This window comes from Talpa europaea (assembly GCF_964194135.1).
Source record: "Talpa europaea genome assembly, chromosome: 16".
NCBI lineage: Eukaryota > Metazoa > Chordata > Mammalia > Eulipotyphla > Talpidae > Talpa > Talpa europaea.
This window is the reverse complement of record NC_140084.1, coordinates 6,911,934-6,933,765: the sequence shown is the minus strand read 5'-3', so window position 1 is coordinate 6,933,765 and position 21,832 is coordinate 6,911,934. Positions and strand designations below refer to the sequence as shown.

At 56.9% G+C, this 21,832-nt stretch overlaps 1 protein-coding gene across 4 annotated transcripts; it reads left to right on the top strand.

Annotated features, from left to right (window-relative positions):
• Positions 1-1,303: 1,303 nt before the first annotated feature.
• Positions 1,304-21,145, top strand: SLC12A4 (solute carrier family 12 member 4; the record flags this gene model as incomplete). Of its 4 annotated transcripts, none has more annotated exons than XM_084256826.1 (24): positions 1,304-1,490; positions 5,602-5,696; positions 7,094-7,225; positions 10,767-10,913; positions 10,997-11,051; positions 12,914-13,044; positions 14,167-14,408; positions 14,515-14,729; positions 15,299-15,463; positions 15,540-15,638; positions 15,879-15,936; positions 16,281-16,455; positions 16,861-16,979; positions 18,194-18,292; positions 18,474-18,593; positions 18,725-18,829; positions 19,060-19,228; positions 19,443-19,638; positions 19,725-19,894; positions 19,987-20,118; positions 20,196-20,303; positions 20,502-20,689; positions 20,802-20,935; positions 21,054-21,145. In XM_084256826.1, the coding sequence occupies 24 exons, from the start codon at positions 1,304-1,306 to the stop codon at positions 21,143-21,145; spliced, it is 3,333 nt and encodes a 1,110-aa protein (XP_084112952.1). The 4 variants fall into 4 exon arrangements, with proteins under 4 accessions (XP_084112952.1, XP_084112955.1, XP_084112953.1 ...); XM_084256829.1 differs by having other exon boundaries at positions 1,376-1,490; positions 19,987-20,100; XM_084256827.1 differs by having other exon boundaries at positions 1,376-1,496.
• Positions 21,146-21,832: the final 687 nt, after the last annotated feature.

The window sequence follows — 21,832 nt, the reverse complement described above, 5'->3', positions numbered from 1 at the left end:
TGGGGAGGGATTTGGTAAGTGAGGGCAGGCAGAGTGTAGAAAGCATTCTGTGAAATGTCCCGATGTGGTGCAGAAAATCCCCGAGTTTGGGGAAGTGAAAGAAGGGTTGAGAGGGGGGAGGAGAATGGCTGGGGCTGGGGGTGGGGGATGGGGCCAGGGCCTTGTGGGTCAGGAGAGGAGCTGGGGCTTTCTCTTCAGAAAACACGACTCTACCCTGAACGGGGATTCATTCGGGTGCCGCTCCTGTGGGCGGCTGAGGGTGGCCCGAGCAGGGAGGGCCAGGCCTGGGGGAGCGGCCAGAAGGTGCTGGGGAGAAGGTCCTCCCGGGGCTGGTCACTCTGATTCCCACCCCGGGGCAGGAGGCCGGGGCAGGGGGCGGTCGGAGGGCACGAGGTCTGGGGGCCCCGGGAAGACCCGGATCCTCCAACGGATCCCAAGGCTCTGAAGCCCTCTGAGCCCTAGAAGGGAGGGAAACGGGGACAGACCGGGAGAGCGGGCGCTGAGGTTTCCTGACTGAGACGCAAACGGCTGGAAGGCGCCCCAGCGATGGTAAAGCAAAGCCCCGGATCTTCTACCGGAGGCAGTGGGGTGGAAAGCCAAGGAAAAGTTGAGCGCCAGCGAGTAAACAACTAGGGCGAAGGCATCCCCGGGAGGTGCGGCAGCACAAGAGAAACTAAAAAACGAAGGAATCTGGCTAAAGAATGCAAGGTAGAGTCCCGAGGGGGCAGGCGGGGCCAGACGCCAGGCGCGTGTCCTTCCTGCCCGGAAGCCCGAGTCCCAGGCCCGGGAGGCTGGAAACCCTCGGCACCTCCCGCAGGAAGGTGGCAGCGAACCGACGGGAAGCACCGCAGGGGCCGGTTTCCAGCGCGCGGGCAAGTGGGTGGCAGAGATGATGGAGACGGGGAAGGGGCACCCGAGGAACGGTCGGAGGCCCAGGCAGGGATGGGGCAGCGGCCGCGGACTGGGCCGGTCCGGCCGAGCCTTCTCCGGGAACGCCCGGGCGCAGCCCCCGCGCCCCCCGCGCCCCATCCCACCGAGCCCTCAGAGAAGCTCCGGGAGGTGGCAGCGCACGTCCCCGTTTTACCAGGACCGCAACTGAGGCTCAGAGAGGGCGGCGCCGCACCCCAAGCCACACAGGGACCAGCCCTCCCCAGCGCCTGGGGCGGCGGTGGGACTCCCGCCCCGGGGGCTTCCCTCCGCCGGGCCCCCCCTCGGGGAGGAGCCGCCGCGAGCCCCTCCTGCTCCCCCGCCCCGGAGGGGCGGCCCGGGGGGCGGGCGGAGGAAGTGAGCGCAGCGGGGAGGAATGCGAGCAGGCGGGGCGCGCCGGGCCGGGGCGGCGGGGACAGCCGGGGCTGGCGGGCCGGGGCGGCGGGCGATGCCTCACTTCACCGTGGTGCCGGTGGACGGGCCGCGGCGCGGCGACTATGACAACCTCGAGGGGCTCAGCTGGGTGGACTACGGGGAGCGCGCCGAGCGGGAGGACGCGGACGGTGAGGGCGCGCCCGGAGGGGGGCTCCGGCGGGGGCAGGGTGGTCGCCACGCGGGACCCGCTCGCGCAGACACCGGCCCCGCGCGCTCACGTCGGGGCGGGCCAGCTTCGCTCGATCTGTGCGGCCGCCGCCGGGCCCCTGCTCCGCGCGCAGACACGACTCCCCCGGCCCCGGCGCCCGCGGTCGGCCGCCCTCGGCGCCCCAGCTCCTCCCTTGCGGGCCGCGGGCGGGGGCTGCAGACGTGGCCGCCGAAGAGGCCAGACGAGCGGAGCCGCCCCGCGTAAACAGCGCCCAGCCCCGAGCTCCAGCCTTTCCGGCTGCGAGCAAGTCGCAGCCCGGATGGCAGCCCCTTCGCCCGCCGAGCATCGCCCCGAGCCCTCTTCTCGCGCCGCCTCTGCGTGTGCGCGCTGCCCCTGACTCTACCCTCTCTCGCCTCGCCGCTCCCGCGCGCCTCCTGGTACTCCGGCGGGCAGGAGAGGCGGGCGTGCCTCCCGGAGGGGTCTGTGGGTAACCGACTGTGCGTGCGCTCGCGCTGATCCCAGCTCGGCTCTGTGAGTGCAGTGGGCATCTGTGGCGCACTCGCTTAAACACTGGCCAGGCTTGTCTAGGCGCTTGACGTGAACGAACTCGTTTAATCCTCCCCACTCCCCGCTAGGGATAGGTCCTGTTACGTCTAGGAAGGAGTGGAAGGTGCTGTTGCAGAGCTTGCCCCAGGGGAGCCAAATCTAGGGTGTGAGACTCCACCACCCTAGCTCTTAACTTAGGCCTCAGGGTTGCCCCAGAAGTAAGTCCCTCCTCCCTTCTGCCAGGTGCCTGCCTCTCTTCTTGCCCCTTTCTCCCGGCTCCTACCCCAGGAGGTCCGCAGGGGCTGCCTTGCTAGGGCCTGCTCTGGGGGTGTGCGCAGTGTGTAACTGTGCTTGTGCAAGTGTGTAGCTGTAGGTAACACAAGGTGTTGATGGAGTCAGGGTAGCTTATTCTCATAGCCACTGCTCCCTGAGGGGCCCCACATGCAAGAAACGTGTGTTGATGGCATGTGTCAGGTCATAAGATCTTGATCTGGGATGGTAACTTCTCCGAACTGAACCATGCCTCACGTGGGTGATGACTATATGTGTGTGTCACCCACTGTCGTGTACACAGACGGCACAGAGCTGCTAGACATGGAGGTTTTACAGGCATGTGCATGTACATGGCCCCCAGACCCCACTCTTGTGGCCTTACCCGCCCCTAGCCTTGTTCCAGCAGGAGTCAGCATCCCTCTTCACCTGTCAGCCCTTGGAGGCTTTCCCTAGAAGCTGGGCTTGGCTGCATCCCTAGGATCAGCCTGGACCAGTGGGCAGGCAGAGCTGACCGGAGACTCTGGCCCCACCTTGGCCTCTCACAGTGACTGGAGGGACCTGGAGCCACATTGGCTGAGTCCAGCTGGCTGGACCAGCTCCTCCCACCATCCCCCCTCCTCCCTTTTCCTCCTCTTCAGCCAGACCTTGGCTGTGGCTGCAGTATGGGGGACACTCTGCGCCCTGGTGAGTGATTATGATCCTTCTTGGTGGGGACTACAGAGGATCAGGGGTGACAAAAACAGTGAGCTTCATGACTATCTCCTGGGGTACCTCACCCTGGGATCTGAATCTCAGGTCTCTGAGGGCTGTAAATCAGTCTGCTCATACTACCTGTTCAGGGCTGAGAACAAGGGGTGGGGAGGTTCTAAGAGAGGCACCCCAAGCAGACACTGGTGAGCATGGGGTTCAGCTACATCCCCAGCTGCAGGTGGCATGTTTCCATGGCCGCCGGCAGCACCACATATATACGTGTCCCTCACATACAGCCCCCCAGGCCCAGGCTATACTTGGGGGCTACCAGGGGTCTCAGGTGGTATCTGAGCAACTTCAGCTTAGCAGGCAGGCCCGGACCTGCCCAGAAATTTTTGGAATAGCTGGAAGCAGTACAAACACACAGCTACTGCTTAAGACACCCCTTCCTGCCCCCCACATTCCCATAGTTCTATGGGAATTGCCCTTAAACGAGGCTTTGGGGAACTCTAAAGAGTGCCTGGCACCAGATTGTCCCTTTCCAGTGCATTTGGGAATTTGGTAGAGAGGGTGTTCCTATCTCAACTTTATCGAAGAGGAAACCAAGGCAGCACAGAAAGGATAAGTAAGTTGTCCAGGGTCACACGGGGAAGGCCAGGGATCCAAGCCAGGCTGCCAGCCTTCTTTCTGAGCATCAAGAGCCAAACTGCAAACCCCATATAGTCTTCTGTAGTTTAAGGCTCGTGCTGCATCCCTGGGTACATCCTGGGAGGGACTGGGACAAGGACTCAGATGAGGCAGGTGGTAACTGCATATCAGGCGTTAATTTACCTTGGAGATTCCTGGAACTCAAAGCAGAAAGAAATAAGATATGCTCTATAGCCGCCATTTTCTGACAAAGCATCTGACTTATTCAGGGGAGACACTTTTTGGTCACAAAAATCCAAGAGTAATTTTTAGAGGTTTCTCACTGAAGGCTGTCTTTGTAACAGACAATGTTACTGGGTTATCAGATTTTTCTTGTAGCTCCTTATTCTGACCCTGAACAAGCATCAAGGCACAGCAGATGTCATCAAGTGTCAAGAAGGACATGCATCATGGATTTCATGAGGCTTTAACATTGCTGGATGGGCTAGTGACCCTTTTGGTGTAGCTCACTCTGTAAGCTACCTGGCCCACTAAGCTAGTCCAATTTACCAGATGAGGTGTTGTGGGGGGAAAAGGCTGACTTTGTCTTGGACATTGTCATCAGGACGCCTTACCTATCAGTCTTCTTCGGAAATAAAGACTCCATAGAACAGCACCTGCTCAGTGCTTGTTGGCTCAGAGAAGGCAAGGTAAGTCTCATACGGTTGGCAAGACGTCAGATGGAGGAGGAAGCATCATTTAGCATTCTTTGCTGCAAAGCAAGGGAAATGAATTGTAGGCTATTTAAACAGAAACGGTTGGCAGGTAGCTCTCACAAAACCAGGCCTGGTGGGTACATAGCCAGAATACTTTGCTAGTCTGAGTAGGTGATGACACTTAGGTTACCACCTCCATTGTTGGACACCAGGCCAACACTGCTGCCACAGTCGCTGCCATCCAACACCACCTGGCTCCTCTGGACCAAAATGCCAGTTCCCAAGTTGCTGTGAAGCCCTAAGCCAGTGCCACAGTTGCCAGGTTGTCAGGAGGGGGGAAAATCACTTAACTTCTAGGAAAGGAATACCTGGTGTCTCCTGCCTGCTTGATAGAAAGTGGAGAACGTCACCTACTGAGACTCATGACGGACAAAGTTCAGAGAACGGGGAAGAGTGTATATGCTGGGGGGCCAGGAAAAGAAGACAGGCTTTGGGGGTTGAGTCTGGCAAGTTTATAAGAAAAGAGGCATGTCGCTCCTTTCTGCAAGGTACTTTCGGAGCTGAGCGCCGTCCCACTAACCCGGACCGGGGGTCTGGACGGTCGGGGTGCAGGTGAAGGCTGGAGTGGGCCACATACCCGTACTGGAGCAAGTGTCCCCTGCCAGTAGACCCTGCTTGGTCCAACATTCCTGCCCCTGCGCTTCTGTAGGCTTCCCGCGCCACTTCCGCCTTCCCAGCATGCCCCAGGTTGTCCTCTCGGACGCCCCCGCGCGGTGCATGGTGGGGTCGCTAGCGGGCGGCCGGCCGGCCATGGCCGCGGAAGGCACCCTGTGTGGCTTCATCTATGTGGAGGGCAGCACCCGGGCAGGTCCTGAGGACACTGAGCCCTTGGCACCTGGCACTCTGGGTATTCCAGAAGGGCCCAGAGAGTGGGAGGGGCGTGGGGGGGGCCAGGACTGACCACACCCCAACAGGCTCCGCCCCTCCTTGTTAACACGTGCCCTTCATGCCCATCCCTCTGCCAGAGAAAATGATGCTCCGTGGTTTGGTCCCTGGCCATTGCCAATTTTGGACCTCCAGGGAGACTGCTCAGGGTGTGATGGGGAAACTGAGACCCAGTCTGGTGACATTGGACCCCAAAGTGCTCCACGGATGTGTTTTCTGGGCTGGCCTCAGAAGGGCAGGGCCCCTTCTCAGGAGACAGCTGGTAACTGGGATTCTGTCCCTCTTTCTCCACAGGACATGGTAACCACAGAGAGAGCAGCCCTTTCCTGTGTTCCTTGGAGAGTTCCAGAGGAAGTGACTACTATGACAGGAACCTGGCACTGTTTGAGGTAGCTGAGGAGCCATTCTGGGCGGCAGGTGTGGCAGACAGGTGGGCGGGCAGGGGCCTGTCAGGACCCAAGTCTTAGTTAAGCAGCAGGCCTGACGGTTGGGTCTCCTTATGTCTCGACTCCTCCTTCGGTCTCCCCTTGTCTGTCTCGCTCCCTTGGCAGCCAGGCTGCGGTTCCCATGGCCCTTTGAACTGAAACTGCCTTCCCAGAGGCCACTCATAATCCCACCTGATACCACTTGCAGGGGTACTCACCTTCCACACAGCCCTTCAGCAAGGTGACCACCACACAGAATTTTCCCACCTCACGCTTTTCTCTCTTCCTCCACTCAAGGGCTTCTCTCAGTCCACGATTTCCTTCTACTCCTGTGGACTCTATCTTGTTATCCTGGTTCGATATTCCAACTCTCTCTCCCTCAAGTTCACTGAGGCCTAGTCTGTCTCGCTAGTTCTCCCCTTTTTCTGTACAGCTGCAGCCCCTGTAGGCTCCTCTCCAATTTCCTGCTTCTGAACTTGAATTTTATCTTTTCAGATTCAAGTCAAATCTACAGTCAGCCACCCCATGCAAGTCTCTAGGCTCCTCATTTTCCACATGTCCCAAAAGACCTGCATCTTTGCTTCTTACTCCAAACCTTATGAGTGTGGTCAGTAAGGAGCTGACAGACAGGAACAGACTAAATGTAGGCAAGAGGCAAGTAGAGACACCGTTGCAAAGACCACAGGAGCGAACAAAGCTTAGACCTAGGTGGGGGCCAGGGAGCTGGAGGCCTGAGGGGCTTTTGGATCTGGGAAAGCAGCCAAAGTCTGCCATGGAGGCCTTGACCTGTCCCCACCAGGGTGTGACCTAGGGGGCTGGGGTTCCACCTCAGGGATTAAGGTGGGTTAGCCACAAGGCCTGGGATCTGGGGTGGGGGAGGATCATTCAGGAGGATCGGGGTTCTGGCAGAGAAGAGAGACTAAACTCGTTGTAGACACCGCTGTTTTGACTTCTTTGATTCCCTGAGGTGACTAGGGTGGCTTTTTTTGTGGGAGAGTTGAATGCAGATGGGAGTCCCAGAAGCCCATTTGTAGCTGGGAGGTGGCCAGGCAGAACAGGCTGGATGAAGCGTGACATTCTCCCGTCTGCCAGCTGTGCCCTGCCCTGGAGGCAGGTGGTTTTCACGAATGGGCTAGTGGCGACTATAGCCAAGGTGGGGCTGAACTGAGTGCTGCATTGCTGGGTGGGGCGCCCCAACCTGCCCAGTCGGCTGGCTAGGGCTTCCCCAGGCAAGAGCTGGGATCAGGCCCAGGCCTGCCTCAGGGCTTGGCACAGAGCCAGAGGCTAGTCTGCTGGCTACACACAGGTAGCCTGGCGCCAGCTGGGCCCTTTGCCAAATTGCCCTATGGCTCTGTTTACAGGAAGAGCTGGACATCCGCCCAAAGGTATCATCTCTCCTGGGCAAGCTTGTCAGCTACACCAACCTCACACAGGGTGCCAAGGAGCATGAGGAGGCTGAGAGTGGGGTGGGCACCCGCCGGAAAGCAGCCAAGGTAAGCTGGTCAAGGGCAGCAGAGGGGCTACACTTGAGAAGATGGAGTCAACACCATGGAATTAGCAGTTCCCCCCAGAGTTGTGGGCATCCCAGGGGATGTGGGTTCCAGGGGTGGTGGTTATGGAAAATGGACTTTGAATGCTTTGGGGGTCAAAGAAACTTCAAAAGGGGCTAAGGGGGATCTCCTCAGGGGTGGGCATCGGGGGTGGAGAGTCAAGGAGGCCCTCAGGAATAACTGAGAGTGGCACTGCCTTTACTTGGCCCTCACTGTGTGGGAGACACCTTGCTCAGCGGTGGGCCTGGGTTCTTGCCTCCCATCTTCACAATAAAGCTATGAAGTGGATAGTTTTATCTCTGTTTGGGAGATGAGGAGGCTGAGTGAGAGTCAGGAGCATTAGGTAACTAGTCTGAGGTTCCTTCCTACACTTCCCTCTTCAGGTAGGCAAGGTCAACACATATCATTAGGATTTACTGTGAGATTTATGGCCTTGCAGAATGCCAAAGCACTGGCATTGCATCGGGGGCTCAATTAAGGGTATTACCTTTGGAGCCGGGACCCCAGTCGACCCTTAGGGCTATGCTATCTGGAGCAAGTGACCCAACCCTCTGTCCCTCCCTCTCTGTGTTGGTTCCACTGACCCCTCCAACAGCCCCTGGGTTCCTTGAGTGCCAGGGTGGGGTGAGTATGGGGTGATAGGAGCAAGGAACTGCCTCTTGGGGCTTCCCATCCCTCTCCTAACTCCATCCCTGGCCACTCTTCAGGGCCTCAGCCCTTCAGCCCTCCTCTCTCTTCAAGGTGGGACACACCTTTGCTCAGCTCCCCTGTGTGGTGGGGCTCAGTTTAACTGAGGGCTGGGATTTTTTCCCCTATATTTTTGGGTTGAAGGCCAAGAGCCCTCTCTCTCCATCTACTAACTCCTTGAGGTTTGGGAAGCCTCTGTGATCTGCAGGGAGTTTGCGTCTTGCACTGGCTCTTGTATTCTTTTCTCAGTCAGCATAAGCAGAGGAGCTCGTGGTTGGCATGAACTGGGTTTCCAGCCTCAAACCTGCTTATGAGGTTTGGGCCTTGTGAGGATGGGATAGAGAGAGGGCAGACAGACTGATGTGTCCCCCTCACCTAGCCCCTTCAGAAGGCAAATCAGCCCACTCTTCAGAGAGGGCAGCTGAGGTCTTGAGGTCACACAGATCTCACCTTATCCCCACTCTATCCTGCTGCTGGTGATTTTGCTGGCATTTTCTGGACTTCAGAAAGAGAATCCTATCTCTGACTCTGCCTATCCAGCCCTGTGGGGGAGGAGGGGCATGGGAGGTTCAGTCTCTTTAAGTGTTTTCTGCAGTGGGTGGTAGGAACCTTAGGTAAGAGCTTCCCCTTCCAAGGAGCTGTGATTGTGAATGAAAAAGTCCCTAAGAAAGGGTAGTGCGCATCTCAACAGTGCTGAAAGGAAGCCTGGGTTGGTGAAGGACCATGGCCCCTTGTTCTTATGAGGAGCCTGTATATGTGCTTGGGTCCAGCCATGACTTAGCCGCCTCACTCACCCGGCCCTAGAGAAGGATACGAGTGTCCCAAACCATGGATGAAGGAGGAGCTTGGTCAAGTGGATAGAGAGTCAGTAGGAAGTTAGGGCTTTGGGACTGCTGAGCTATGGTCCTCACTCAGGGAAGGTCTGAGCAGGGGCCTCAGAAAAGGAGGCTTCAACTAGGAAGGGCGGGCCTTCACCCGACCAAGCCAAGACCCAAGGCAGCCATTCCATGGCAGCCGCTCAGTTTCTGGCCTGGCGACCTTCTGAGGCTGCCAGAGGTTATTTGGGGATGCACAAAGCATTTCCGGCCCTGCCCTTTCCCACACTGCCCTTTTCTCAGAATGACTCAGCCTAGGATGGGGGTGGGGCTGGACACTTGTTGCCACTATCTAGTGGGTGGTCTGAAGCCTCAGACAGAGCTCAGATGAGGTGAATCTGTCACCTATACTATGCAGGAGGGTTTCAGGCCCTTCTTTGGTGCCTTGGACTGCATGCAGGTGCACTCCCGGGCCAGGAGCCTCCAGAAGAGTTCCTGTGGCCACGCAGTTCTTTCACCCCAGCTCCAGGACAACAGGAGACATTTCTGGTACTCCCATGGAAGTTTGAGGGCCCTGCTGCATTCATGGGGCCTTAGTGCGTCAGGAAGGTGCCAGCCCTACCTCTGTTTCATCCTCTGCCCTTAGATAGTTGAGAAACCTTGCCTAGATGTGCTCATTAGACTTCCTGACCTGCCCTTCAGTCTGAGGGAGTGTGAGGATTCTCTAGGGAGGATTTTTCCAACAGGTGATCCCAGGGGGCTTCTAAGGCACCACTCGCGAAACTCAGGAGCACTTCTTCCAGGACCTGCAGGGCCTGCTTGCCATGGAACAGTGGAAGCCAGGTCTACCCCAGATGATCAACAGACACTTGAGTGAATGATTAGTCTGACCTGCAGTGACCTGCTGCGATAGAAGGAGATGTCAGATGCTGAGGGGATGCAGAGGAAGTAACAAACTCCATCTAAGATAACCCTGGGAAACTTCCTGGAAGAATCAACAGTTAAACCTGAAGGTTTAACTGAAGAGTTTGCCAGACAGTGAGGCAGCACTAACCCTCCTATGCAGAACCTTGCAGATGCCTCAGTTCAGAGACTGCGAGACCCGTGTGGTCAGGGTCAGGGACTGACGATGAAGGTGCTGAGGCATAGCTGGTGACCCCAACCAAGGAATCTGACCCAACCTGTGGGTTCCAGGGTAGACATTGCACAGGGTTTTCAGCGGGGATGAAGTTGGACTAAGTTTTCAGAGACCTGCTCTGCCAGTAGAGTGGCCTGAAGTGTGGAGTTTGGCAGATGCAAGAGGAGAGGGCACCATCCAGGTACCCCAACTTAGTTCCCTGTAGTGGGGGGACTAAGGCTGAGACAAGGCAGGCTGAATTTGGAGCAGCTTGAGAGGCAGACTGGGCATGGATTGGGGTCTGCCGGACTGGAGTTGGGGGTTGGAGAGATGGAGGGCCAAGGACTGCTTCTTGGACTTTGGCTTGGGTGACTTGAGGCCTGCCAGATCTCTCTTTCAGGAAGTGTAACAGAAAGAGAAAAGGAGGGAAGTGGTACCTTGAGAGCAGAAGAGACTGAAAAGCTCTCAAGTGGGGATTTAAAAGAATCAGGTTTTGGGTCTCCCTGGTGGCCTAGGGATTAAGTCTCAGCACTATCACCTGATCCCTGGCCAGGGAGCTAACCCACATATGGCGCAGCAGATCTCCTGTCTCGCCCATTGGTACCCTTGATAGTGTATTTCAGTAAATCTGCCTCTTCTGCCCCCCAGTGTGTCTCTGGTGAATCCATTCATCCCTCACACCTCTGACCTACACCCCAGTTCTTCTGCGCAAAAAAAGAGAAAAGAATAAGAATAAGGTTTTATATTGTCCCAGTGCTCCCCAGGACTCTACTCGGGTCTCCACTCAGGTGGCTGCTGTGTAAGCAGAGTCTGGCATTCCCTGGTGAATTTGATATTCCGTGCACCCCTTCCTCCTGCCCTATAGGCACCCAGCATGGGCACCCTCATGGGAGTGTACCTGCCCTGCCTGCAGAATATCTTCGGGGTCATCCTCTTCCTGCGGCTGACCTGGATGGTGGGCACCGCTGGTGTGCTGCAGGCCCTCCTCATTGTGCTCATCTGCTGCTGCTGTGTGAGTGTCCTCATGGGGCAGGGGCTTGGTTGACCCTCAGAGCCCACCAGCTGAGCTCTCACCCAGGCCCCTCCTCTCCACAGACCCTGCTGACGGCCATCTCCATGAGTGCTATCGCCACCAACGGCGTGGTTCCAGGTAGGTAAGCACCACTGTAGATCTGATGGAGGGAGGGGGCCCAGAATGCACCTTGACATGCCCAGGAACTCTCACACACACATCCCAACTCCACACCCCCACCAGAACCAGGGGTCCTAGTTCCTGACTCCAGGACACTGCCAACACTAAGGAGTACTTGACGGTCGGAGGCTGCTATGCTGTTCTGTGGTTCTGTAATGTTTTAGCATAAAAGCAATTTTTTTAAAAAGATGATGGGGCATGCTGGTGGTCCAAGCCAAGTTGTCTGGCCCCCACTGAATTAACTGGGGAGACACTGCAGAGGGTCTTCTGCATGGATGATAAGACTGAACTTGACTTTCCGAGACCTCCTTTATGTTCCCCGTTTATTTATTCAACCATGCATTTTTAGCAGTATGGATTCCTGAATATTTATGTCATTCTTTTTTTTTTTTAATAATTTTTTTTTACGATTTATTTATTTATTTATACAAGCACTGGGTACAGTCAGAAGCGTGGGAGGGTGAGAGGATTCACCAGGGGCAGAGCGGGGAACAGAATAGGCAGACAGACGAAATATCTGCTGAGGGGAGCAGTGGGTGGCAGGAAAGGACTGCGCACCATGTGGGACCCTCGCCCAGCGGCCGGGGATCAAACCGGTGCTGCAGAGGCTGTGGGCAGCTTCACAACCCAGCGCTCAACCACTGCGCCACCGGGGAGGCCCTTTATGTTATTCTTTGGGTCATAATCCAATACTCTTATTATTTTGTTGCTCAACCTATTCGAGTTTGGATAGTTACCTATTCAGGATGACACTTGTACCTGGATCCTCTATTTTTTTTTTTAAATAACAGCCTTATTAATATTAGTATAAAGTAATAGGGGAAACAAGGCAATATTGATTACCATTAGAGATCTTAAAGTAAAATGTAGAAAGGAAAATTGAAAGCACCCATAACCCCACTGTCCTGTTTCATAACTATTAGTCTTTTGGTATAACTGTATATGTGTGGGGTGGGGGGGCAGAGGTTGTATGAATTTCTGAAATGTTGAAGTAGTTTGGTTTTGTTTTCTTTTTTTCAAACAGAATCGCTCAGATATTATCTCATTTATGTGATGATTCTCCTGCTCTTGGGTTCTGCTTTTTCACTATTGTGAACATCTTGTCATGAACAGTCTTGCACTGAATCCCTGTCCATGCCCCTGGCAGTTTTCTTAGGAAAGGGTCACAGAGGTGGATTATAGCATGAAAGGAATTAACCTTTTTAAAGTTTCTTGATCCTTGTTCCCAGATTTTCCCCAAATTTTATCAGCAGCAGATATATCCACAACTTGGGGTCACTTATAAAGTGACCGCATTCTCACTGGCTCTGGGACCCAGTGTTGACGCTCAGTCTTACCAGGGGTGTTAGACTCTGATGGAAGCACAGTCAGGGCAAAAAGGTCAGCCGTGGTCACTCAGCAGGTAGCAGGCCTTGTGCTGGGCCCTGGGGACAAAATAAAAACGGTCAAGACCCAGTCCCTGTCCTGGTCTGAAGGACAGGCACAGTCCTTGGGAGGGTCAGGCACACAGTGACAGGACACATCCAGCTGGAGGAGGCTGTGGGGACTGGCCTAAGTGCAGGGAGTTGAAGGACACCAGCCATTTAACCACGGCTCCAGCAGAGTGGTCATTTCGCTGGGCCAAATGATCTGGCTGTTGAAGTCTGATGGGAATGGAATCCAAACCCCGCCTGACCGCTTACTAAACATGCAGCCTCGGCCAAGTCTCCCAACCCTTCCGCTCATCTATAAATGGAAAAAGTGGTTTTTGTGGTGAATTGTCATGGCAGAGACCCTTTGAAGAAGAACCAGCTATGACTATATATACTTTTCTGTTGTAGCTGGGGGCTCCTATTTCATGATCTCCCGCTCACTGGGACCAGAATTTGGAGGTGCTGTGGGCCTGTGCTTCTACTTGGGAACAACATTTGCAGCAGCCATGTATATCTTAGGAGCCATTGAGATCTTGCTGGTGAGTCACGCTAAGCCCTGGGCAACTCTGGTCTTATCCAAATAGCCCCTTTCCCTGAGGCCCATGCTGCTCATGCTCCCTTCATCTCTGGCCAGCATCTTGGGGTGGGCGGAGGAACTATGAGAGGCCTCCTCACTTCATAGGGAATGTAAAAGCAGTTCCCTGTCTGCTCCCTGACAGTTGGGCCACATTGCCTTCACCTTGGCTGTTGATGTTCTGTCCACCCCCCGCACCACTTTAGCCATGGCAGGAGGTCTGGAAACTCTTGTATTTAGCTCAGTAGCAGTGTGGACACTGGCCAAGGCTGTCACCCTCCAGGGCTCTGTGCCGAGGCCTTCAGATCCAGCTTCTGGTCATCTCTAAACCAGCGTGAGCAGCCACAGGACCCTGTCTAGAGTTCAGTGCCCCCTCCGTGAGCCATGTGTGCTCTGACTCAGCTTCCTACTCCCCAATGAGCTACCCCGGCTAGTGGGGAGCACAGGATACAAGTGCACCCCTGGGGGTCCAGCTAGTTGGAGATGTTTAGAGGCACTGCCTGACTATTCCTACCTTTGATCCTCCACCACAGTTTGAAACCTTACTCCTCAGTCTTTTGGGGAATTTGCTTTTTTTGTTTTTCTATTTCTCACATTCCTACATTTATTATTTGGATTTCTTCTGTGAGAAAAATTTTTGTTGTCCTCATTTATTTATTCAACCATGCATTGATATCAGTAAGGAGTCCTCCATATTTATTTTATTCTGTTTTATTCTTTTGTTGCTGAAACTCTTCCATTTTGGCTGTCTACATATTCGGATTGGCTCCTGGGTCTTGATCCCTTTCTTGTTTTTAAGATAATAGCTTTATTAAGGTAAACTTCATATATTCTACAATTCACTACTCACCTAATGTATGTGATTCAGTGGTTATTAATATATTCACAGTCAACCCCACAATTTTAGAGCATTTCATCACTCCCAGAAGAAATCCCATATGCATTAATCTGCTTTCTGTCTTTTATCAGATTTGTATATTCTGGACATTTTGGATATAGAGTTATATAATATGTGGTAAGGAAACCAAAATGACAGAATTCGCTTTCCAAATAGGAAGGTGAACCTTCTTTGTCTGTCCTGTTTCAGACCTACATTGCCCCACCAGCTGCCATTTTTCACCCAACCAGCACTCACGACACATCGAGTGCCACGCTGAACAATATGCGGGTGTATGGGACCATTTTTCTGACCTTTATGACCCTGGTGGTGTTTGTTGGTGTGAAGTATGTAAACAAATTTGCCTCCCTCTTCCTGGCTTGTGTGATCATCTCCATCCTCTCGATCTACGCTGGCGGCCTCAAATCTATTTTTGACCCTCCTGTGTTTCCGTAAGTAACCTGGAAATACATCTAGATCTTTGATGCCCCAAGTCCCAGAGGCCTGGGGCCTGCAGCTGAACAAGTGCCTGTGCTTTTGCCCCCCCCCCCCCGACAGGGTATGCATGCTGGGCAACAGGACCCTGTCCCGGGACCAGTTTGACATCTGTGCCAAGACGACCGTGGTGGACAATGAGACCATGGCCACCCGGCTGTGGAGCCTCTTCTGCCTCAGCCCCAACCTTACTGCTGATTCCTGTGACCCCTACTTCCTGCTCAACAATGTGACTGAGATCCCTGGCATCCCCGGTGCAGCTGCTGGTGTGCTCCAGGGTGCGTCCTCACATCCATCCTCCTGCCCCTGCCCCACATGAGGCTGAGCAGGAGGCAGGGGATGAGCATGGCAGGAGAGTGGAGTACAGAGCCGTCCTTGTGTGGCAAGCTCGGGAATGGGGGGCAGCTTTGGCAGCTTTCCAGGCCCAGCAGTGTCCTCTCAGCCTGGCTCCTGGCAGCTAGGTTTTGGTTGAACAGAGCTTGTTTGGCCAGTGTCCCAGGCCTGCAGTAGCACCCGGAAAGTCCTGGCAGCCCCTCTCTCCCCTGCCACCAGCCCCTGACGCTGCCTGGGATTGTTCTCACAAGAACCATAAAGGGCCTCTGTCTAGGAGGCAGGCAGTGGCGGGGCTCTGGCAATGGTGGCTCAACCACCTTTGCCTGTCAGATTTCTAACCAGACAGTGTATCTCTGTAGCCAGAGCTGCCCTATGACTGATGCTGCAGCCACAGGACTGAAACCTCCCCCCTGCACTCCCAGGGCCCCATATCTATATAGCTTCTGGCTGGGCTGCCCCCAGACTGCTCCTGGCAGTAGGTGGGGCTGTAGTGATGACACTGCTGCCCCCACAGAAAACCTGTGGAGCACCTACCTGGAGAAGGGTGAGGTTGTGGAGAAGCACGGGCTGCCTTCCACAGACGCCCTTGGCCTGAAGGAGAACCTGCCGCTGTTCGTGGTAGCAGATATTGCCACATCCTTCACCGTGCTGGTTGGAATCTTCTTTCCCTCTGTAACAGGTGAGCCCTTCTTGCTCCCTTCCCAGCTCTGCCCCTTCTCCTGAGGAGCCCCTGAGGGAGTTTGTCTGTTTTGCAGGCATTATGGCCGGCTCAAACCGCTCTGGGGACCTCCGAGATGCCCAGAAGTCCATCCCAGTAGGGACCATTCTGGCCATCGTTACAACCTCCCTCGTGTGTATCCTTTGCCAGGCCTGGGGTGCATGGGGAGGGGGACAGGAGGACTTGGCTGAATACACTTTGCTAGCAGGCATGCACAAACGTGCCATCCATGCGCACACGAAGAATGCGCGTAACATGAAACCCTCAGTTGTAGGTATCCCAGCCGAGGCTGCTCACCAAGGCCAGGGCGAGGGGCAGGTGGGCCTGTAGGGGGGCAGCAGTGGTGTGAGGCTAACTTTCCTTGACACAGCCCCAGATTTCAGCAGCGTGGTCCTCTTTGGCGCCTGCATCGAGGGTGTGGTGCTGCGGGACAAGTGAGTGAGCTGGGCCCCACCCTGTGGCCATGCGCTCCACTTTTGCCAGCACATACACATGTCCCACACGTGTCCTCAGGCTGCTGGTGGTCAGTGGCGGTCTATACCACCAGGTGGGTTAGGCCCCACCAAGACCTTTGCTTCTGAGAGGATGATGACATGAGGATCAGGGCTGGGGCCAAGGGGGGAAGTCGCAGCTGATAAACTGGCTGCTTCTGCCAAGGCCAGAGCTGTGCCCACCACAGCCATCCTTCCTCACCCCTCTATCCTTCACTCTGGGCAGCCACACTCAGGGCCCTGGGGCTATCCTAGCATGGACCATGGCCTGAGCCCAGCCCCTGCAGGTACGGCGACGGCGTCAGCAGGAATCTGGTGGTAGGCACACTGGCCTGGCCTTCACCCTGGGTCATTGTCATCGGCTCCTTCTTTTCAACCTGCGGCGCCGGCCTACAGAGCCTCACTGGGGCACCTCGCCTGTTGCAGGCCATCGCCAAGGACAACATCATCCCCTTCCTCCGGGTGAGCCCTTCTATGCCCCCCACAGGCTGGGTGTTCCCAGCCCCTCACATTGACTGGGGGGGAGAGTAGGGACATGTGTGCAGTCTGTCCTACTGGGGCTCAGAGTGGGTTCTGGGCCCACGTAGCCATCCTTGGGGAGCTACTGAAAGCTGGGGAGCTACCTGCCCTGCTGTTGGCACAGCTACGTGGGCCCAGAACCATCATGGCCTTTCCGTGGCTCATCCAGAGCATCTATGCGTGGAGAGATGGGGGACAAGGAACTTGTGGTACCTGCTTGGATAGGAAGGGTGTGGCCTGAGCCCCAGAGGAGGGACTTGGGGATCATAGAGGCCGGGCTGTGGCTTGTGGATTGGGAGGTAGGACCAGTTTTTCCCCTTACTGACCCCACTGAGTCTGGTGCTGCAGGTTTTTGGCCACGGGAAGGCAAATGGTGAACCAACGTGGGCCCTCCTCCTGACGGCACTCATCGCTGAGCTGGGCATCCTCATTGCCTCCCTTGACATGGTGGCCCCCATTCTATCCATGTGAGCTGGGACGGGGACAGGGGGGTGGTTTAGGGAAAGACTCCTTACACCCTTAGCACCCCTCCTTCAGGGCTGCCCAAACCACCTCCCTGTGACCCTGTCTGGTATTGAGGGTGCAGCTGGGAGATATGTCAGGCAGGTTGTAGGGGGAGGGGGCCTGATAGGGGTCAGCCTATCCCGCATTCTAGAGTGGGCCTGGCACTGACAGAGGAGTTTTTATAAAGAGACCAGCCAGTCCCACAGCCCTCTGTGGGAGATTCCTCAAGCCACGCGGCCAGCATCCCTCCATTCCTAGACAGCCAAGCGCCCAGTCCTAGCAGGGCAATTTCTGGGGCTACCTGCGGCAGAGGCTCTGTGCTTACTGTGTTCATTTCTGCCCGTGGGGCCCATTCCATTTCTCATGCATCTCGCCCTATTGCCAGTGCTCCCTCTGGCCTGTGTGGCTACGATGCCTGAAGGCCTGACAGGTTCCCCTTCCCCTCTGACACTGCCTTTCCCCCAGCCACAGCTGGACCTGCTAGAGTCAGCACTCCTTTGTTCCCCAAAACACCCCTTCGCCCACGGTTCACAGCTCCACCCACACATGTGCACATGAAACTTCTTGCTACAGTCGTTCTGGGTGGTGACACCTCACTGCCTAAACCAGAGAGATCTCAGTCTTTATCGTGTGGCTCGCCCACAGATGCCCTCTCTGCTGAGTCCTCTTGCCTCCTTGTCTGCTCGTCCTCTCCTGCCGGCTAAGGGTGGCAGTTGGCGCCTCTCCCCGCCACCCTCTGCTCATCTGACTGTCTTCCCCAGAGGGCTATGTCCTGTCCCTCCATGCCCGCCACAGTCTCTCTGATTCAGTGCATTCAGAATGCCCTCATCCCCCACCTGTTCCTCTTCCCCACATTCCTGACAGCTCGTGATCCATCTGGTCATCCAGGGCGCAGGCCTGAGGAGGATCGAGCCACTCAGACACTGAGCACCCTCAGCACCATCCTTGCCCACATGTCCACTGGCCGTGGCCTAGCCCGCAGCCCTCTTCTACCTCCTCTGCCGGCTGGCACTTGCTCGCCCTCTTAAGACCTGGCTCTGAAGGAAGGTGTGGGAGTAGAGCTGTGAGGAGCTGGCCTGGCTGGTCCCCAAGGCAGGGCCCTAACATCCTGCAGTTCTTTCTCAGGCCCCTGGCTGCCTCTAAGGCCGCTCCGTACCTACCCATCCCTGTGCTGCAGGTTCTTTCTGATGTGTTACTTGTTTGTGAACCTGGCCTGTGCTGTGCAGACGCTCCTGAGGACCCCCAACTGGCGGCCACGGTTCAAGTACTATCACTGGTGAGCGCGAGTCTGCTCCTGAGCCCAGCCCTCCAGTGTAAGCGCTGCTGGGGCAGCCAGAGCCCCGTTTTGACTGGCATTTGAGTTTCCTGGGCCATAGTTGTTATTGGTGAGCGGTGAGGGGGCTTGGCATGGTGCGCTGCGGGGCTGGCCCTGATTCTTTCCCTGCTCTCTGGCCTAGGACACTGTCCTTCCTGGGCATGAGCCTGTGCCTGGCCCTTATGTTTGTCTCCTCCTGGTATTATGCCCTGGTCGCCATGCTCATCGCGGGCATGATCTACAAGTACATCGAGTACCAAGGGTGAGTGGGGTGGTCTGTATGTTGGGTTGGGGAGAGCCGAGCCTCAGTGCCTGCCCCCCATCATCTCACATACACACGGAATTCCAGAGGGGTGGGAGCAGGGGCTCATCAGCTTACACTGGTGTCTACAGGGCTGAGAAGGAGTGGGGTGATGGGATCCGAGGCCTGTCCCTAAGTGCTGCCCGCTATGCACTGCTGCGGCTTGAAGAGGGGCCTCCGCATACCAAGAACTGGCGGTGAGTGCACACCCAGGCTGGCCAGGGCCACTAGACCTTCTTAAGGAGCACTGCGAGGTAGGAGGGTCCTCTCCCTAGTCCATATGCGCCTTCCTGGGGTTGCCAAAGGGCCCCCTCTTGTTATTGAGCCCCTGGATCCCTGATACCCAAATGTGGTGGCCTATGGGCTGAAAAGGGAAGAAGAGGAGCCCCTGGAAACCCGGCCCCGCCTCCTCACCTTGCTGCTGCAGGCCTCAGCTGCTGGTCCTGCTGAAGCTGGACGAGGACCTTCACGTGAAGTACCCGCGGCTCCTCACCTTTGCTTCCCAGCTTAAGGCTGGCAAGGGCCTGACCATCGTTGGTTCTGTCATCCAGGGCAGCTTCTTGGAGAGCTATGGCGAGGCCCAGGCTGCTGAGCAGGTACCTGCTATAGTTGTGGGGGTGTGAGCTGGACTTGAGGGGCCTGGGTTGCACCTGGGGCCAGGGGTATGGCCCTCCCATTTAGAAAACATGGTCCCTGGGAGGGCAGCTTGCTCTTCTCCCCTCCCCCCGGTAGATGTGTGCCCCAGGGGTCTTAGGAAAGGGCCCGGAAGAGGAGAGGCCTTGCCTTCTAACGCTGGTGTGTTCCCCACAGACAATCAAGAACATGATGGAGATTGAGAAAGTGAAGGGCTTCTGCCAGGTGGTGGTAGCCAGCAAGGTGCGTGAGGGGCTAGCTCACCTCATCCAGTCTTGCGGCCTGGGCGGCATGAGGCATAACTCCGTGGTGCTCGGCTGGCCCTATGGCTGGCGGCAGAGTGAAGACCCACGTGCCTGGAAGACTTTTATTGGTGTGTTAGGGGCTCAGGGGCCAGGGTCAGACGAAGCCAGAGAACAAGGGCTTCAGGCTGGGAGTCAGCAATGCCCTCCTCCGCAGACACTGTGCGCTGCACCACGGCTGCCCACCTGGCCCTGCTCGTGCCCAAGAACATTGCCTTCTACCCCAGCAACCACGAGCGCTACCTGGAGGGCCACATCGACGTGTGGTGGATTGTGCATGACGGCGGCATGCTCATGCTTTTGCCCTTCCTGCTGCGCCAACACAAGGTGGGCCAGGCAGGCGGGGCCTGGTGTGAGGGCCTGGGCGCTCGGGGCTAGGGTTGGCTGAACTACCCACCTGCTCTGCTCTGTCGCCACAGGTGTGGAGGAAATGCCGGATGCGCATCTTCACAGTGGCGCAGATGGACGACAACAGCATCCAGATGAAGAAGGATCTGGCCGTCTTCCTGTACCACCTGCGCCTCGAGGCGGAGGTGGAGGTGGTAGAGATGGTGAGCGCCTCCCCTGCGGGGCCCTGTGGCTCCCCTGCCCCGCACAGCCCAGTCCTCACGGCCTGCCCTCCCCCCAGCATAACAGCGACATCTCCGCGTACACCTACGAGCGAACTCTGATGATGGAACAGCGGTCCCAGATGCTGCGGCAGATGAGGCTGACGAAGACGGAGCGGGAACGGGAAGTCAGTGTCCCTCCCGGCTAAGCCGGCGCGGGTGGGAGGGTCAGATCTTTGCAGACACCTTGGAGCGGGCACGCCAGAGGGATTCACCCCCTCCTGTCCCGCAGTCAGTGCCCCTTTCCCCGAGGCCAGGGGCATATGGGCCAGCTAGCCCCGCCTTTCCCCGCCCCGGCACTGAGGCTGCCTCCTGGTTGCGCTCAGGCCCAGCTGGTCAAGGACCGGCACTCAGCCCTGCGGCTGGAAAGCCTGTACTCGGACGAGGAGGACGAGTCCACGGCTGGGGCCGACAAGATCCAGATGACGTGGACGCGGGACAAGTACATGGCGGCGGAGCCCTGGGACCCCAGCCACGCCCCTGACAACTTCCGGGAGCTGGTGCACATCAAGCCGTGAGTGTAGCTGTGGACCAGCCGTCCCGGGGCCTGGAGGTGTCGGTGGGATGGGGCAGGTGAGCACTAAGGGTGGGCCGGATGGGCCGGTGACGGGCTGCGCTTCCCGCAGGGACCAGTCCAACGTGCGCCGCATGCACACCGCGGTGAAGCTCAACGAGGTCATCGTCACGCGCTCGCACGATGCCCGCCTGGTCCTTCTGAACATGCCCGGCCCACCCAAGAACAGCGAGGGTGATGAGAACTGTATCCTTCCGTGGCGAGGGCGCAGGGCGGGGTCAGCGCTGGGGAGGGCCGGGTTCCCTCCGCCTTCTTTGGGTGCCTCTTGGCCCTGGCGCTGCCTCCTTGACCTCGTGCCCTGCAGACATGGAGTTCCTGGAGGTGCTGACTGAGGGCCTCGAGCGGGTGCTGTTAGTTCGCGGCGGTGGCCGTGAAGTCATCACCATCTACTCCTGAGTCCAGTGCAGACGTGTGGCCTAGCGTGGAGGTGTCCAGGGTAACAGCTTCCTCCCATCATCTCCCCCACCCCTGTGCCAGGGCAGCCCTGGACCCAGCTCGGCTTGGTCTCCACAGAGCCTGGACCTGGGCCTGGCGATGGAAATGAATCGGAGGTCCAGCAGGACCCTGAGGCTTGGGGGCTTTGTCCTTCAGCACCCTAGAAGGGCCGCTCTGACCGGAGACTGGTGGGGACGTACGCGGGGTTTGAAGGCAGCCGGCCCAGGAGCGCTATTTATTGCATATTTATTGTTTGGATGTCACCACCAGAGAGAGGGGGAGAGGCAGTACGGGAGGGGGGTCTGACCCAGCCTCCCTGCAGGAAGACCTGGCTCAGGCTACTGTGGGCAGGGATCCCCACCAGGCTGAGCAAAATGGAGCCGGCCAGCCTAGGCCTGACTTTTTTCAATAAAACATTGTGTTCTTCTGGGCCTCCTGCTGCCCTGGCTCTGTTTTCCCTGGCGCCAAGGGAAGAAGGCGGAACTGAACCCAGGCCCAAAGCCTGCTCCCTGAGGCTGTGCCCCTTTCAGGCACTCTCTGGCCACCCCCCATTGGCCAGGCTGCCCCTCCCACTGGCTCTGGGGCCCCTCCCACCCCCACGCCAGATAAGGCCGGCCCAGGACTGCTTCATTGGGCAGTAGGCACTAG